This window comes from Perca flavescens, chromosome 21 (genome assembly GCF_004354835.1).
Source record: "Perca flavescens isolate YP-PL-M2 chromosome 21, PFLA_1.0, whole genome shotgun sequence".
Taxonomy (NCBI): Eukaryota; Metazoa; Chordata; class Actinopteri; order Perciformes; family Percidae; genus Perca; species Perca flavescens.
The window spans coordinates 25,338,379-25,356,773 of NC_041351.1; the positions used below are offsets into that span (position 1 = coordinate 25,338,379).

Genomic DNA, 18,395 nt, shown 5'->3' on the forward strand with positions numbered 1-18,395 from the left:
TATTGTGTTAAGGGTAAAATTCTGGTACTGTGACAAAACTTGCAATTTGTATGGTTGACAATAGGTCCTACCGTATTCGGTTACCACCTGGCTCCTGCCGTAGACAGTTGACCATTCCCACAATGCCACAGTGGGCATGAGACGCAGTCAACCACACTGGAGAGTCTGATGACTCTAACATAATCGCCTGAGCATAGAACACACAGTTATGAGTAATGTCACATTTGTAAATGATGACCAAAGAGGTCATGTTTTCCATGTATTCATTATGATAAAAACTTTCCCTTTTAAGTCATTCTGACTTAGTGAATGCAAAATGGTATTTGGGGACACCGTTTGCCCAATGCCAGGCACAGACGAATATAGAACCTACCTTGAGTGTTTCCACCCACTTGTAGTTGGTGCTGTGCACAGGTAGGAAAATGGGCTGTTTGCTTGGAGACCCACAGCGGCACAGAAAAAGGGCTGAGCCATAAAAAGACTTCCTTACAGCCACCAGGCTGAGGGATGCCTCAGAGAACACCCTCTCCCACTCAGCCTGGTAAAAAGAGGGAGATAATATTTGCAAAACATCACCTTCTGCTCAGATATTCAATGTGATTTTAGAATCTCAGCAGCTAAATAAGAAATTATTTCTTTGATCTTCCAGCTCTGGGGGTTTTAAAATCATACAGATTGACAGAATAATGATTCTATCAAACTGCTATTTTTATTGTGGGATGCCCCATCATTGTGATGTCTATAAGATACACAAAAAGGAAGTGTTTGGCAGGGTAAAAAAAAAGTAGTGGGCACTGTCTCCACTAACCTGTGTGAGCAGTCCTTGCTGGCAGCTGCTCTGAGCAGTGCTAGAGAGGAAGGCAACTGTTTCTCCCAGAGTCTCTCCCTTCAGCAGTGTGTGGAGGAGAACAAACCCCCCTTGTTTGGCTCCAGAAGCCAGATTTGCCAAAAGAAGTCCAGGGTCCGTCGTTAGAGGGCCCCAGGCATGGTTACACACCACAAGGTCTGCCCCTCCTACTACACCTCCAGGAACTGGGGACATTAAGGGGTCCCACTGAGCTGAGGCAACTGCCAGCTCCTCCAGGGTAGCCTGGTGGGGGGTCAGAAGGTCTAGGTTGGCCGCCGTGGCAGTGTAGTCCACACGCAGCATGGGTTGGATGTTAAGGAGCGCTACCACACGAGAAAAGAGCTGACCATCGTTGGAGAGAGCCTGATAGGGGTAAGAGAGGTGAAGAGGGTTAACAAATGTATATATTGGGGTGGTGATGGCGCAGTGGATATAATACATGCCTTTGGTGCAGGAGACCGGGGTTCGAATCCCACTGCGATACATCAACCAATGTGTCCCTGAGCAAGACACTTAACCACTAGTTGCTCCAGAGGCGTTCAACCTCTGATATACATAGCAATTGTAAGTCGCTTTGGATAAAAGCATCAGCTAAATGTTATGTAATGTACCGGTAATGTATATAATCTGAGACAATAGGATAATTTAGCCATTCTGCATTTGAATGAAATTCAAATTTTTACATAGTTTTCAGTCTTACCTCCAGGACTTTGATCTTGCCGGGCATGAGGTTTTCTATGGTGGTGTCCAGGCAGTGTCTGAGGGCATGGTTGTCTAGCAGGCCCTGCAGCAGGCCGTCCTGCAGCAGACATGCCCTCTCCTTCTCCACAGTCTGTTCTAGCTCAGATCGAAGGTTCCCGTTAAGCTCCAGGCCACAGAGCAGGGCCAGCAGCCGCACCAGGGAGGGCTCAGAGGGCTCGGGGCTGGGAAGAGAGCCGTCTGACTCCCCTTGTAAGCCGGGGATGGAGAGCTTGACACCATGGGGGGCCAACTTTTGCTGCAGTCTACAGATTAAACCTAGATGGAGAGAGTGGGACAAATACTTAGAGGGACATGTGAGGGCAGATGATACAAGCAACAAAATGGGCTGATAATTGAGTTGAATAATTGTAACCATTTTGTAGATTGTAGGATTTGAATGAATCGGAAATAACTGTAAAAGAAGTTTTTTTATGTACAAAAAGAGCTTGCCTTTTAGTGATTTCAACTCAAAAGTGTTAAATATATAGAAAAGTCTAAATAGTCTTTTTCCCCCCTATTCATTAATGATAAAAAGCAGTGTCATTTAAATAGAATGGACACAGGAAATTATGTAATACCGTGCACAAGAACAGAAACAAGCGCTCCAAGTTGTTGGTGCACTGATTTACTGCGATAAAAAAAAAGGAAAAAAGAAATTAAGTGTTATGGGGGTGTTGTCGTTGCAATGTGTTCATAAAATTTCCTCTAGGTGCAACAACAATTTTGGTCTGTGTTACAAATGCAACACATACAGTTAAGTCCCTATTGTTACAGTCCACTCCTCGCCCAGGTTTCCCCTCAACCCATGTCTTGCACTTCCATTGGCAGTAGCTCGCAGACAGGTCCAGTTATTTAGCATGCTAGATATCTGGAATGCATCGGCGAGCCTCTCTGCTCACGTCTTTGAACAGTTCACACAAAGCACTCAAGCTGCAATATTTTTCATTTGTATGCAATTCTTGTAACTGAAGTGCAGGGCCCTTAGCCTTTATTACTACTTCACACTCTCTTTATCAAGTTTGGTAAAACATTACAACAAGTAGGAGAAACTGTTGCCTTGTAACACCTAAAACCAGAACTATGAGCACTAATGTAGAATGCTAAAAAGGATGCTACACCTAAGCAGAGTTGGAATCTGGAAATACTACACACTCTCCAGCCACTCAGAATCAAGTCTCCTCAACAGAGTATATACATGTATGTTCACTGTAATACACTCACAGATATGTTTATGTAAGTGTTTTACTCAGTCAAAGGTGTGCATTAAATATTTATTTTGAACAGCTTTAAATATGATCCAAAATGGAGATCACGTGACCGACGAACCGCATGGCTGCTCGAAGATGAGCTCTCCGCCCCATCTCCGTATTTTTATTAAAAACCAGGTCTATTATTTTTCATTCAACGCCAATCCTTTGATTTGTTACCACGATAACCACGATAAAGCAGACCCCGCTGCCGTTTAACCGAGCAAAGAATTCTGCCAACTCTGCTAATATGGCGTCGGCTAGCGAGGTTTCGGATGCAACGCGGACATACCTATGGAGGAGGCCATGGCCAGGGTCCTGGAAAAGCAACAAAGCGGGCTTCAATCAGTGGTACGCATCGCAGAGAAGGAAGCGTTGGCAGAAAATGACACCTCGCTTCAACACATCAGGGCAGAGCTGGAGAGGCAGGGAACTACAGTAAGATATCTATTTCAGTGACTAGACGAGGCCCAGAAGGACAGCAGACAGATGAGAAACACGGTGAAAGCCTGCATTGATGACCAGAGGAAATTTGAGTTGAAGTTGGCTGAACCGGAAGATAGGTCAAGAAGAAATAACATCTGAGTCATTGGGCTGAAAGAGGGTAGCGAAAAAGACGACCCAATTGGATTTTTGCAAAAACAGTTGCCAAAGTGGATTCCATCCCTACAGAACAGGGCTACCATCGAAATTGACAGAGCACATAGAATCTACGGCAAGGGGACAGCAATATGCACGCTGATTCTCAGGTGTCTAAGATATCAAGACCGCCAAGCAATTATTCAGGGGGCGAGGAAAGTACAACAGGAAGGTCCGATTTGCGATTCCAACGCAATGCTGCGCTTTAAGCCTGACTACAGCACTTTCACCGTACAATGGCGCCAGGGATTTATACGAGCGCAGAATAAGCTGCATGCTAAAGGCATCCCAAACTTTCTTATTTATCTGGCAACTTTGAGAGTAATCCACGGTGGGAGAACGCTCGCATTCACTGCACCCGAGGAGGCGGACAAGTTCTGTTGAGATTTGGAGATGAAGGAAGGAGACGTGACGCTCACGCTGAGCTCTTTGCGACCAGACCGGGAGCTGTTAACAGGCCTGGAGGGCGGCGTGCAGGCCTCCGGTGCGGGAAGCTGAGCGGACGGACCCGAGGACTGTGGATTGGTGCATCTGGAAAACTGTGCAAGTTTAATCGAGGACACTGCATGTACTGACTTTGGAGGGATGTTTGATGAGGCTGAAAGCATGACAACACTTATCTTATAATCTATAATCTACTCTTACATGGTTTGTTTCCCACATAGTCTATTTCAGAGCGTAATAGCTGGCCGAAATTATAGTGTATGAGCTTTGGAGCCGAGTTATAAGGAGCATCTGATTAGACTACATTTTATAATCTACAGTGCATACAGAAAGTATTCACAGCGCTTCACTTTTTCAACATTTTGTTATGTTATAGCCTTATTCCAAAATGGATTAAATTAATTTTTTTCTTCAAAATTCTACACATAATACCCCATAATGACAACTTAAAAAAAGTTTGTTTGAGATTTTTGCAAATTTATTAAAAATAAAAAAATGAAGAAATCACTTGTACATAAGTATTCATAGCGTTTGCGATCAAGGTCAAAATTGAGCTCAGGTGCAATCTGTTTCCACTGATCATCCTTGAGATGTTTCTACAGCTTAACTAGAGTCCAACTGTGGTAAATTCAGTTGACTGGACATGATTTGGAAAGGCCCACACCTGTCTACATAAGGGCCCACAGTTAACAGTGCATGTCAGACCACAAAACAAGCATGAAGTCGAAGGAATTGTCTGTAGACCTCCGAGACAGGATTGTCTCAATGTACAGACCTGGGGAAGGGTACAGAAAAATTTCTGCTGCTTTAAAGGTCCCATTGAGAACAGTGGCCTCCATCATCCGTAAATGGAAGAAGTTTGGAAACCACCAGGACTCTTCCTAGAGCTGGCCGTCCCTCTAAACTGAGTGATCAGGGGAGAAGGGCTTTAGTTAGGGAGGTGACCAATAACCCAATGGTCACTCTGACAGAGCTCCAGGGTTCCTATGTGGAGAGAGAAGAACCTTCCAGGAGGACGACCATTGTTGCAGCACTCCACCAATTAGGCCTGTATGGTAGAGTGGCCAGACAGAAGCCACTCCTTAGTAAAAGGCACATGGCAGCCCGCCTGGAGTTTGCCAAAAGGCACCTGAAAGACTCTCAGACCATGAGAAACTAAATTCTCTGGTCTGATGAGACAAAGATTGAACTTTTTGGCGTGAATGCCAAGCGTTATGTTTAGAGGACACCAGGCACCGCTCATCACCTGGCCAATACCATCCCTACAGTGAAGCATGGTGGTGGCAGCATCATGCTGTGGGGATGTTTTTCAGCGGCAGGAACTGGGAGACTAGTCAGGATTGAAGGAAAGATGAATGCAGCAATGTACAGAGAGATCCTGGAAGAAAACCTGCTCCAGAGCGCTTTTGACCTCAGACTGGGACGACGGTTCATTTTCAACAGGACAATGACCCGAAGCACACAGCCAACATATCGAAGGAGTGGCTTCAGGACAACTCTGTAAATGTCCTAGAGTAACCCAGCCAGAGCCCAGCCTTGAATCCCATTGAAAATCTCTGAAAGGATCTAAAAATGGCTGTGCACCGACGCTCCCCATCCAACCTGATGGAGCTCGAGACGTTCTGTAAAGAGGAATGGGCGAAACTGGCCAAAGAGAGGGGTGCCAAGCTTGTGGCTTCATATTCCAAAAGACTTGAGGCTGTAATTGCTGCCAAAGGTGCCACAACAAAGTATTGATTAAAGGCTGTGAATACTTATGTAGATATTATATTTTCGTTCTTTATTTCTAATAAATTTGCAAACATTTAAAAAATTATGTGGCATTGTGTGTAGAATTTTGACGAAAAAAAGTAATTTAATCTATTTTGGAATAAGGCTGTAACATAATGAAATGTGGAAAAAGTGAAGCGCTGTGACTACTTTCCGTATGCACTGTATGTCTATTACTCCTACATGGCTGATTTGATTTCATACAGCTTATTTCAGAACTTAATAGATGGTTCGGAATTAGTTTCAAAGATTCAATGCTTTCTGTTAACATCAGGGGGATAAATGGGCTGATCAAACGAGCTAAATTCCTGGACTATTTAAGAAGGAAGAACAGACGTGGCGCTTATTCAAGAATCACATTTGTGTAAAAGAGATGTAAATCGTGTACAAAATAAATATTTTCAAATCTATTGACGACACCAGAACCAAGGGCTCCATTGTTTTGCTGTCACGGAGAAGCACACTCACCATAGACAAAAGTAGTAAAGACTCTTCAGGCAGGATATCATTTATATGTATTATGATAAGGAGTAGGAAAATAGCCTTCGTCTCAGTATATGCACCGGCTACATATGATGAAAGCTTTTTCCCACGCCTGACCAATGAATTGCTTTCTCTCAATGAATGCTCATTAACTATAGGGGAAGACATGAATGCGGTACTAGATTTAAATCAGGATGGAATCCCACGATCTTCCTAGCAAAGATTACACCTTTTTTTCCACACGTCACCTCACCCACTCCCGCATTATTTTTTGTGCTCCAGTGAACTTAAGGCAATGTTCCACACAATAGCAATGGAACCAGCAATCCTGTCTGACCACAATGCACTGATAACCACATTCCATTGTGATATGTTAGGAGAAAAATCTAGAAGGTAGCAATTAAATAATTCCCTTCTCCAAAACACAGCTTTTAATACAGAATTTGAAGGCAAACTAGCGGAGTTCACATCAATCAATACTGGCTCAGTTTCAGACCTGGTGTATATCTCGCAAGCCACTAAAGGATTTATTAGAGATTTCACATCTTCCTTTGCAGCAAATTTGAAGAAAAAGAGAGAGGCAAGGATTGCGAAGTTGGAAGAACGTTGTAAATCGTTAGAGCAATCTCTTAAGACTTGTTTTTCTAAATCTACACATACTCTTTTAGTCACAAATCATTTTACAAAACAAACCAACACTGCACTAATTTTGGTCATACACAAAAAGGGCAACGACGGAGTGCTTGAATTACAGGCCAATCAGCCTCATTAGGACTGATATTGAGCTTAATTCCAATGCCTTGGCACTACGTCTACAACGCTTCATCAGGAAGCTAGTCCACCCTGACCAATCAGCGTTTATACCAAAGCATCAAGCTGCAGACAATATACGCAAATTACTTCATGTAATAGAAGAAGCCAAAAACCGCCCAACAACAGCAGCGATTTTATCACTGGATGCGAGAAAGGCTTTTGACCGCCTAGAATGGAACTACTTGTGGCAAGTAATGGAGAAGCTTGGTTTGGGAGCCAAATTTATTGACATGGTACGTACTTTATATGCAAATCCCACGGCCATAGTCTCAACCAATGGCCTGCATTCACAGCCATTCACCATCACACGGGGCTCGAGACAGGATGCCCGCGTTCTCCCATGCTATTTGCGATCTCTAAAAAATGAACATAGTCCCTCGTATGAACTTCTTAAGTACAATGATCCCCTTACCCCCGCCAATAAACTTCTGGAAGAAACTTGATGCCGTAATCTGGCAGTATATTTGGAATAGTAAACAACCTAGGCTAAAATACTCTACTTTGCAACGTACCATGAACACGGGAGGCATGGCCCTCCCCAACCTTAAAGTGTACCATAGAGCCTTTCAGCTACGGGCCCTCAGAGTGTGGATAGACCCCTCCTCTACAGTTCCATGGAGAGAAATAGAGCAAAACCTCACTGGAAGTCTAAGACTGCAAGACCTCGCCTTGGGGTGTGTCCAAAAAAGGTGTATGCTAGCCTATGGCCCTATTATCACCAACACATTGACCAACTTTGAACAGGTGTAGGGGTAACTACACTACACAAATAAGTGGCATTTGAGCACCCCAATTTAGCACAACATGCACTTAATTTCTGTGTCTTTTAACCAGTGGAGTGACAGAGGTATTTAAACTCTAGACCAGTTATTCAATGGGGAAGGTATTTTGAGTTTTGAGGACCTGAGAACTAGCGTTGAGATCCCTAGGACTTCCTTTTTCCTTTATCTTCGCTTAAGGTCAGCCCTAAAATGTTATGAGTACCATGGGGGAACAGTCTTGAAACCCACCCAATCATTAAATGGCTTGTTGATTTTCCTGCAAGAGGTTTAGTGTCCAGGATTTATGCTAAATTAATGCAAGCATCCGTAGGAGAACTCCTAATAGTAAAGAAATGGGAGCAAGAGGTGAGCCCGGGGAACGTAATTAATTGGGAGACAGTTTGGGACAACATTTCCCACTGTTCCAAGAACCCAAATCATCAGCAGATCCACTTCAACATATGTCACCGGACATATTGGACACCTCAGAAGAGATACGTCTCTAAAAAGGCATTCCTACTCCCTATTGCACAGGGACATTGTCTGTCAACCTGAACAAACTAGAACTTTCCTGCACATGGTCTGGGAGTGTGAACAGGTGCATCAGTTTTGGAATAAAACAACATCAATAATATCTGATGTGATAGGATGTTGAATTCCTACTGACCAGATTGTTTTGTTACTTGACTCTAAATTACATCTGCTGGGAGACAAAAGAAAGTCTGGTTAGCCGGCTCAATCGTAACCAAGAAAATAATAGCTCAACGCTGGCTGCCCCTCCCCCCTGGCTGCCCCTCCCTGGAGGTATCAATCCTAATGACCTCAGCATCGCAGGAAGTAGAGGAGAGCGACTAGGTAAGGTGTGATTTATGTTTTTGTTTTTGTTTATTTGTTTGTTTTTGCTTTCTTTTTCTCAAGACCGCGGAGGGTGGGGGGTGGGAGAGGGTGGTTGTTCTGGTTCAAGTGTGTTTGTCTGTTCTATTGTTCTTTAAAATGAAAAAAGAAATAAAAAATGTATCATAAAAAAGAATATGATCCAAAATTATAGCTGTCAACTGAAGTTATGAAAAGTGATACAGCCACAAAGACAGGTTTATCTATTGTACCTTTACAGAGCCTCAGCTGTTGAGCAAGTTTCCCATTGGATGCCAGGCACTCTGTGTCCACATAGGGAACAAACACAAACTCCTCTAGGGTGGGGGGACTCTGCTGCTGTTGTCGACGGGGGGCCACAGTGGCGTGCAGACCGCAGATCTGGACTCCACCAGCAACAATGTTGTCTAGGCAGTGATTTACGTGGACATCCATGGCTACGGAAATGAGAGAGAAAAGTTCAATTTGGAGTTCAGGACTTACAGAAGGTTATCAGATCCAACATAAACAATCTGTACACACAAGGAAGAAACGGGTGTTTTAAAATTATTTTTGGGGTCGTGAACCTTTCTGTGTATACAGTACCAATATGTGTGCTGCTAGAATCGGTCTCAAAGAGAAATTCTTTACATAGATATAGTCAATCTGCTTTTACTGTAAAACGGTAGTGTTTTTTTTTATTTCTTTCATCCTTAGACATGTTTCTGTTTATCATCATTTCTAAAACAGCTGAATTAGTGTCAGCATTCATTTTTATGTGGCCTGTGCTTTAAGGCTGGGTGATTTATATATGGGTGAGGCTATTTGCACCCCTGGTACAATTAGCAGTGTATGCTATTCGTACCCTGGTGCAATTAGAAGTGAATGCTATTCGTACCCCGGTGCACCCTGTCTGGTACAAATATCAATGTATGCTATTTGCACCCCTGTACGTATTGATCACACAATGTCATTTAAAAAAAAAAAGTGGAAATCTATCTAAATATTTCCTTATGACATAATACTGCGCTTATGTTCTAAACACATATTTGTGACCGTACTCTCAGCGGCCCAGCAGCAGCTGATCACATATTTGTGACTGTACTCCTCAACAGGTTAAAGAAGCATTGTAAAACACAGATTTAAAATCTCACACTTTTCCTGTTCTGATGCTTATCAAAGTGCAAGGGTTTATTTACCAGCTGTACAGTAATTTTGTTTTTAACAGTTTAACAGCTGTATCGCCATGTATGGGCTACTATTAGGCTAATGCGTGGTCAAAGGCAGGCTAGTTCCAAGGGTTGTTTTCTGTAGAGGAGCCGGCTACAGCTGCGCAGAGACATGCATAACAAGTCATATAGCAATCACAAAATTGAAGCTTCTTATTGTTGACATCACCTTTATATGAGTTACAACATGCTGAACACACTAAGTGTTTGTATATGTATGTCACTTTGGATAAAAGCGTCTGTCCGCCAGTTTTCTGGGCATGCGCAGTTTGTTGTTACAGGGTATGATTATCAATGTATGCTATTTGTACCAGTGTATTAATTAGAAGTGGATGATGTTTGTGCCCTGGCGTAGGCTACCCTCTATTTACACACAGTGATCCATACAACTCATGTTTTACACATTATATTGTTCTGTGGCCTAAATAAAATCGTTGCAGTGTCCAATATTTCGCACACTTCAGAGAGACGTTGATACACTTGCGTGGATCTCGACCTGGGGGACGGGCCCTGACTTGCGCAATGGAATGCAAATTATCCAATCAAAAATGAAAGAAACAAGATCTCTTCACTGGGGAATCAAGCCATAGCACTCCTCTAGCAGTTCTTGTGGAATGTAGTACAACCGTTGACCACTTGGTGTCTTTAAGCCACGGTTGCTAGGTAACCATACTGTATACAAAAAATAGGTACTAACTAACAAACTAACAGTTCTATGCTTTCACTGAAGAAAGCGCAACTGTAGTATCCATTTTCCGCTAGAAATTCAATTGTTATAAACTTTAGAGACACAACTTTCTTAATATGCCAGTTTCTGCTGTCAAGGAAGATGAATGTCGGCCATGATTTTGGTGCTTGCGAGCAACGTGTTTTTATTGTTACGTCACAGGGTGTGAATAGCTCAGCTGTGTGGCCTAGGCTATTCGTACCGGGGGTGCATACATATGATGAAACAGGAACATGTGTCAGGGTAGATTTGTGTGCAGATACACATACTGGAATTACTGGAATTGTTGGGTCTTTGTAAATTATAGAGTGTGGTTTAGACCTAATCTATCTGTAAAGTGTCTTGAGATAACGCTTGTTATGATTTGATATTATAAATAAAATTGAATTGAACCTTGCTTTCCATCAGTGTAGTTGCAGACCTTCTCCAGATGGACAGCTGGATCAACACACACTGAGCGGATCCTAGTGGGCAAACGCAGACTACGACCTATAAGCCCGGCCACAATCATCTGCAGCATGGTGTCCAGAAAGGTCACCCAGTTTCCTGTCCACTCAAGTTTCCCACTGTTTCCTGAAAAGGGCCAATCACAGTAGCCAGTAGACAGTAGCCAATCAGCAAAAAATATATATTACACCAGAGAATTACTTTTTTTTTTAATTATTATTATTAGTATCAACACAGTACAGTGATCACACACACACACACACACACACACACACACACACACACACACACCTGCATTGTTGGACTCCAAGATGCCTTGGAATGTCTTTCCATAGTCATAGCCACGCAGTCGGAGCTCTTTGTAGATATCATGGGCTGTGAGCTTCATTTTGGGGTCACCATCATTGTTGGCAGCTTGCTGACTTATCTGACTACGGAATGAATCAAGGGCTGCATCCTCCAGAATGCTGACCTTACCTGAAAATTACATGTGGAACACGATCAGATGGCAAAGATTTGTGGGAAGACAATTTTCTAGAATTTTTTATTTTCTCTGGTCTATCTAGCTGCCTCACACGTTTCCATTGCGGAAACTTGAATTAATCTTAGAACCCACTGCAGCTTATATACTACACCTGATGCTAATGAGTTTAGAACTACAGTTTCCCACTTATGTATGACCATATAGATCAGAGTAGTTGAGGGACAAGTAGGGGCAGGGGAGAAGGGAGCAAAGGAGGGCAGCTGTCCCCTCCCCCCCAACTCTAGAGCCTTGCCTTCCCAGCTGCCCCCCTTAACTTGGTGTTCTTAAAATTGTACTTGTAAAAGCAAACCGCCACTAGCTTCTTAAAGCATTGAAATAAACAATACATTTACCAAAAGGGAATCATTTTAAATGTAATCTTAGGCCCCTGGCCCTCAAATACTTAGCTACGTCGCTGCATCAAATGTGCAGAACGGCGTTCGTAGTGCAACTGCGGTAGCCCTTCATCGCGATAAAGACTGGAGCGACTGAGTTGCCCCCTAGCCAGTGAAAGTTTCCACAGGTGAAGTTTAAACACACCAATTCTTTACAAAAGGTAACTTTAAGTTACATTTGTAGGCTAAAGGCAATTCAGCATCAGCAATAAACGATAAAACAAATTATATGATAGAGAAAAACTGTAAAACTGCATTAGATGAGGTATCACGTGACCTAATGGCAAACTAGTTGGATGAAGGACAAGTTCCGTATAGTGGACTGCTGCATTTATCCTTTTCAAGATTCTGACAAGAGATATTTGTGCTCCGCCGGAACGAGAAAAATCCGGATGCCAAAAATCTAAAAACTTGGCGGGTGGTGAAGATATTAAGCAGCATATGCACCGTGGTGGAGGCATGGCTGGAAAGGGTCAAAATGGCGCTGGTGCTGGGACTGTGGCAGAAAAGGAACAGGCTAACGACATGTCGCTGGTGACATAATTGTAAAATATCCGCAGCCCTAGAGAAAAGGTCTGAAGGAAATTCAAAGCAAAATTTTTTTGATGGTAGTCAAAAATTCTCTCTGGCCTGGTCACCAGGATGAGTGAGGTTGAGAGACACGTGGAGAGTTTAGATGCAGCCGAGAGGGAGAGACCTGTATCCTGCCGCTTACAAGAGAGAATTGGATATGCTTTGGGAAAAAATTTAAGATTATTAAAAATCGATTCCGATGCAATAATGTCCGTTTTGTGGGCATCCCTGAGGGTAAGAAAGTAGGAGAAACGGTGAAGCTTTTGGAGGAGCTGATTTGGGAGTTACTGGAGACTAAGGGAGAGATTGAGATTGAGCGTGCACACAAAACCGCCGGCCAGCAGCCCCAGGCAGGAGGCAGACCCAGGACCTTTCTGATGAGATTCCTAAGATCATCGGACCGGGACCTGGTGTTGCAGGAGGCAAGGGGCAAGGGCAAATTATCCTGCCAAAGTAACAACATAATGCTATTTCCAGACTTCTCCAGAGTGTAAGAAAAAGCTTCATGAGTGAGAGGTGAGATTCCCGAATCCTGTATCCTGCCAAACTTAAAACAGAAGCCATGGGTTGAATGCCCACAAAAGACTTTAAAAGTCAAATTTAAAATGCAAAGCTTAAACATAAATGCTTAAACTGAAATCTTTGAAATATTTTATTGAATGACAGAAACATCAAATATGAAACTCAAAATGTGAAATGGAAAAGCTTAAATAGAAATACTTAAATTAAAATCTCAAATAGAAAAAAAGAAATAATTTGTACTTAATAAGTTTTATCTTTTGAATTTTACATTTTGTAATTAACTTTTGACATTTTAAGATTCACAAATTCTATTTAACATTAAGGCTTTTCATTTTGAAGTGACACTTGTCAATTCAAATGAGGAGGCGTGGCCCAACGGCTGGTGGGAGGGTTGAGAGACTTCAGGCTGACAGCGGGGTCTCTGGCTTCACTGGCCGACTGGCGAGTAGGCAATGCCGGCCGCAACCAGCTGGCTTGTCACATTAGACTGGAGGGTCTCAAGTCCGACAATTTCCGTCCGCTATTTCACTATAGGCTGTCTTGCGAAAATCGTTGCCGAATTGACAATTTGCTTCAAAGTTAACGGAGTTGAGAAGCTCCATAAAGTGTTGCTCAGCCAGTCATGCTGCTGTAAGCTGGAGGTCTCTCAGACCGGTCTCGTAAATAAGAGGCTTTTATTTTGCCTTTGACAGATCGTTTATTTAAATATCACAACACATGTCCATCATATGATTAACTGGAACCTGCGGTTCACACACACACACACACACACACACACACACACACACACACACACACACACACACACACACACACACACACACACACACACACACACACACACACACACACACACACACACACACACACACACACACACACACACACACACACACACACACACACACACACACACACACACACACACACACACAGGAGAGAGAGATACCCGTTTCTCTTCGGGAGAGTTGTTTACATTTATTTTTTTTGCTTTTTATGATCCACACCTAATTGTGGGTCCGCTGCAACTCTCAGTTCTTTTAAATCAAGGCTGAAGACCTTTTCTTTTTTGGTGACATGAATATCAAAACTCCGCACCAAAATGATTCATTTTTATTCAAGAATTCAACTGTCTGTCATGTAAACCTAAAAATACAATTATTATTATTATTAATACATTATGAAACAAACAAAACAAACACGTTGACTACTGGACTGCAGCAGGAGAGCACCCAGCTGCTTTAGATATTGACTGTAGAAACGGTTGGGTCACGGCATGTCTGAGAGTACTGAACACAGGGTTAGATATCTGTGTAGCTGGAGGGAGATGTAGTTAAACTCTCCCGGCTACTACTCGAGAGTCTGCTCTTGAGACTTTGCTCTAATTCTCGGGACAATTAGGGCAGGATTCGGTATTCGGGACATTTGCTTGGTTTTCGGGACTGTCCCAAATTTTTTGGGACGTCTGGTCACCCGAGAGACTTCCAGCTGACTGGTCTCTCACGTCAGACTGGAGAGTCCGACAATATAGCAGAGCAAATGTGCAATTGGCCATACATTTTTTTTAAACTTCCCATTTTCAAACTCTACATAGTTGATTTCGCGCATAAAAAAGTCTCAGAAGTGAATTTAGTGGTGAAATAACAGACGAAAATTGTCGGACTTGAGACCACTTGAGGCCAGTGAAGCCAGAGACCCCGCTGTCAGCTGGAAGTCTCTCAACCCTCCCACCAACCGTTGGCCCACGCCTCCTCATTTGAATTGACAAGTGTCACTTCAAAATGAAAAGCCTTAATGTTAAATAGAAATATTAAATGGTGAATCTTAAAATGTCAAAAGGCAATTACCAAATGTAAAATTAAAAGGATAAAACTTAAAATGATTAAGTGCAAAATTACTTATTTTTTTCCATTTGAGATTTTAATTTAAGTATTTCTATTTAAGCTTTTCCATTTCACATTTTGAGGTTCATATTTAATGTTTCTGTCATTTAATAAAAACATTTTTGGAAGTGTTATTATCGTGGCTGGAATACAAGGGCAAGAACTAATTGTGAATGTCCTTTTTCGTTCATTCGATTTTCATTTCATAAATAGGTATTAAAAAACAAAAAATGAATGGTTATTTGATTTTCGTTTTAAAATACAAAATTTGAAATAGAAATAAAAGTTTTTTTTTTCCTTTTCATGGTCAAAAGGGGATGGGAGAAATTTTAAATTTGCTTTGATTTTCATTTTCATATAAGAGACGTCATTTCCAAGGCAACAGCACCAGTGTTGTCTACCAGTGATGCTTTCAGCCCAGGCTAAACTTACTTTGGAAACCTTAATGCATATGTTTATATGTATTGCTTCATTTGTGTATTTCATTAAATGAAAATCGAATGACCAAAACATACACTACCATATTTGCTTTAACCCAGGCTGAAAGGGACACGGTGGCTTAACGTGAAAAAAAATGCTTAACCATCAATATATTTCTCATGGCCATATCTTGTCATGAACACTTAAGCCTGTCAAAAAAACTAAACCGAAATCCAACGATTATAGAAGTTATCTCACATTAACGTTTTCTTCTTCATTGGTGCCTATGGCGAGGAAAAAGCTAACGTGGTTTAATGTACCTAAACAATGATCAATGATTACCAAATTTCTCTCTCATATTGCTCCTTATAACCACTGAAAACTGTCAAAAAAATCTAACCCAAAGTCAAATTATTATGGACGTCAGCTGACTGATAACTAACTGATATCTGATTGATCATTGTTTAGGTACATTAAACCACATTAAGCTTTTTCACGTTAAGCTTTTTCACATTAAAAAGGTGCAATATGTAATATTGTATGTAATACTGGCAGCTAGCGGTTAAAATTGTTACTGCACTACCAATTCAAAATACTGGAGAGTCGTCTCCCCCGCCCCCTCCTGCCCAGACTCGAAGTTCACGGGGGTTGCCAGGCTGAGACCGCAGCATTCACAACAATGTTGCTAGACGCTTTTCTCACATAGCCAGACATTACTCCACAGCACAGCCGAGTAGCCAACGGTAGATGCTGGCTATATTGACAGTCATAAAAGCCCGTGCTCACGCTGAGCTCTGTAACCAACTGACAGACACACTTTTTCGGCTGAACCGCTGTGTCTCAATTGTTTTTGCGAGTAACCAACTCGGGTACTCTAGCTATATAATTCAATGTGAGTACACAAATGTTGACATGACAAAAAATGCCCATCCCTAGTAGCTGTGATAAATTAGCCCGAAGCTAATGCTTACCTGTTCAGGAGAAAATAAGCCAACTCTGCGTCCTTTTGGGATCTAAGCTGTCTCCATCTTTCAAATACATCTCCAATATTTACCAGGGGGTTGTTACGTCTCTGGTCACGCAACTATTAGAAACATAATGTTTTCTTTTTTTATGTCATGTAGAAATCTATATCCGTTGATCCTGTTCGTTTGTTTGCTGCTTTCATGGCTGTACTACCGTTACAGCTGTAGCGTGCTGGGTTTACGTTTTTACAGGTATATCTGGCAACCCGGCCTGCCTGTCAAACCTGGCCGTTGATAACAACACACAGATCAAAACATAAACATAAATTCCGTCACGGAATGTAAATTTCAAAAAGAAAAAATACTGACATTAGCATTGTTGTCAGAAAAGATAGTATTTCAGTTTAACATGTTTCCGTAATATCTGATGAGGCATTGGTATCATTTTTGGATTTATTACAGTACAAATATTACATATTGGACCTTTAAGCGTTTTAGAATGTCCCGGCTGCAGTTGAGGGAAACTGTAGCCTGTAACTTCCTGAGCGACTGATCATCAGTTTTTTTGCCCCCCTTTACATAAATATGGCTATGAAATCGATCATGAAATACATAAATGAGACAATACATATGAAAACAGGCATTAGTCATTATAGTTCAATAGCCTAAATGCATGTTTTACTTTTATTTATTTCAGGGGACTTTTATTTATTTCCGTCTATTTATTTGCACGTTATATTCAAAGGAAGTTTTGTTATCTCACAGACTCCAACTAAAAGCAACTAGCAAGCCTGCCTGGCATCAGTGCATCATAGCATATCACTATCTGCAAAGAAAAGAAAATATGAATAATTCACGAGCGCGGCAAATTCCCAGCTCAGCTAGATCTGGTAACGCCAGCTCTGCAGACGGACCAGAGTCAGTCAGCACCGGGGAGCAAACCGCGGGGACCGAGGTCACAGGGCTGGTGGCTAGCTGCTAGCTAGCTAGCTGCAGCAGCTAATATTAGAATATTAGATCCAGCCCTGGAGGTCTGATCCCCATGATCTGATCCCGAACAACCGGTGACTCTCTGCCAGATCAGCAAGCGGCAACAGAAAGTTTGCTGGGATTGGTAACAGTGGCGTAATGGTAAAGTTACAGCCGTGAACTGAAATACTATTTCCTCAGCTGGTTAGAGTCTCTTTGGGCGAAGTTGTCTCCGGCGGGTAGAGACAGAGAGTCAGAGGGAGGCAGGGAGAGAGGGTAATAAATAAATGTGACATTATGAAATAAAATTCCCCCCAAGCATTATCAATAGTATAGTATAATAGTATAGGTTTCCAAAGTAATTTTAGCCTGGGCTGAAAGCAACACTGGTAGGCTACACTGGCGCTGCTGCCTTGGAAATGACAACAACTGTTCTCTGAATATGAAAAAAAGGCCTGTTTTTTTCATATTATATGGGAGAGACTATACATTTTTTTTCATCAGTGCACAAGACATTCTAGGAGACTTTTTCATGTCCAAATAATAAAAACAACAGTCCTCCCAGGGTTGCCTGTGAATTTCTGGGACTGGAACCACCATGTCCAGAGACTGCCCTGTTTATTTGCACCGTCAAAAACACTGTATGTACAAAAACTACCTACCACTGACAGCCAGGTTTCCATTCTCTGAAACTTCAAACTTGTTGGTGGCAGGCATGAGATGTACCTTTAACTGGACAGAGCCTGAGAGGAACAGAAAGGGAAAAGAGAAGACAGAGAGGCAATGAGAGGCTGATCAGTCTATAACAATAAAAGAATAACCCCACATACTCAAACCCCTGCTGCTCTACTCTGCTCTCACCAGTTTTTGGCAGGATGGTGGCCCTGTGGATTGTGATGTCTTCAAAGATTACAGGTGTGCTTTCCATTACAACCCCCAGACTTCTCACCAAGGTACGCCAGGCCAGCACCAAGTAACCCGTCGCTGGGTATAGGACACGCCCATCAATGCAGTGTCCAATTAGGTAGTAGTCTGTAGACTCTGGGTTTATGTCTGTTGTTGGTCAAAGAAGAGTTGGACACAGAGCACACCAAGTGAGCAAATACAATAAGAATGCATAGTTTGACTTTTCTTTCTTTTTTTTT

At 42.2% G+C, this 18,395-nt stretch overlaps 1 protein-coding gene across 3 annotated transcripts in view; it reads right to left on the reverse strand.

Annotated features, from left to right (window-relative positions):
* Nucleotides 1-18,395, reverse strand: part of fasn (fatty acid synthase) — a 106,285-nt gene that overhangs the window by 32,905 nt on the left and 54,985 nt on the right. For all 3 annotated transcript variants that reach the window (XM_028567291.1, XM_028567294.1, XM_028567293.1), the window contains 9 exons: nucleotides 18,112-18,303; nucleotides 17,913-17,993; nucleotides 11,292-11,477; nucleotides 10,947-11,126; nucleotides 8,852-9,055; nucleotides 1,548-1,864; nucleotides 809-1,210; nucleotides 374-538; nucleotides 72-187 (listed from right to left, as the gene is read on the reverse strand). In XM_028567291.1, the coding sequence (XP_028423092.1) occupies nucleotides 72-187; nucleotides 374-538; nucleotides 809-1,210; nucleotides 1,548-1,864; nucleotides 8,852-9,055; nucleotides 10,947-11,126; nucleotides 11,292-11,477; nucleotides 17,913-17,993; nucleotides 18,112-18,303 (1,843 nt within the window). The remainder of the gene's footprint in view (nucleotides 1-71; nucleotides 188-373; nucleotides 539-808; nucleotides 1,211-1,547; nucleotides 1,865-8,851; nucleotides 9,056-10,946; nucleotides 11,127-11,291; nucleotides 11,478-17,912; nucleotides 17,994-18,111; nucleotides 18,304-18,395) is intronic.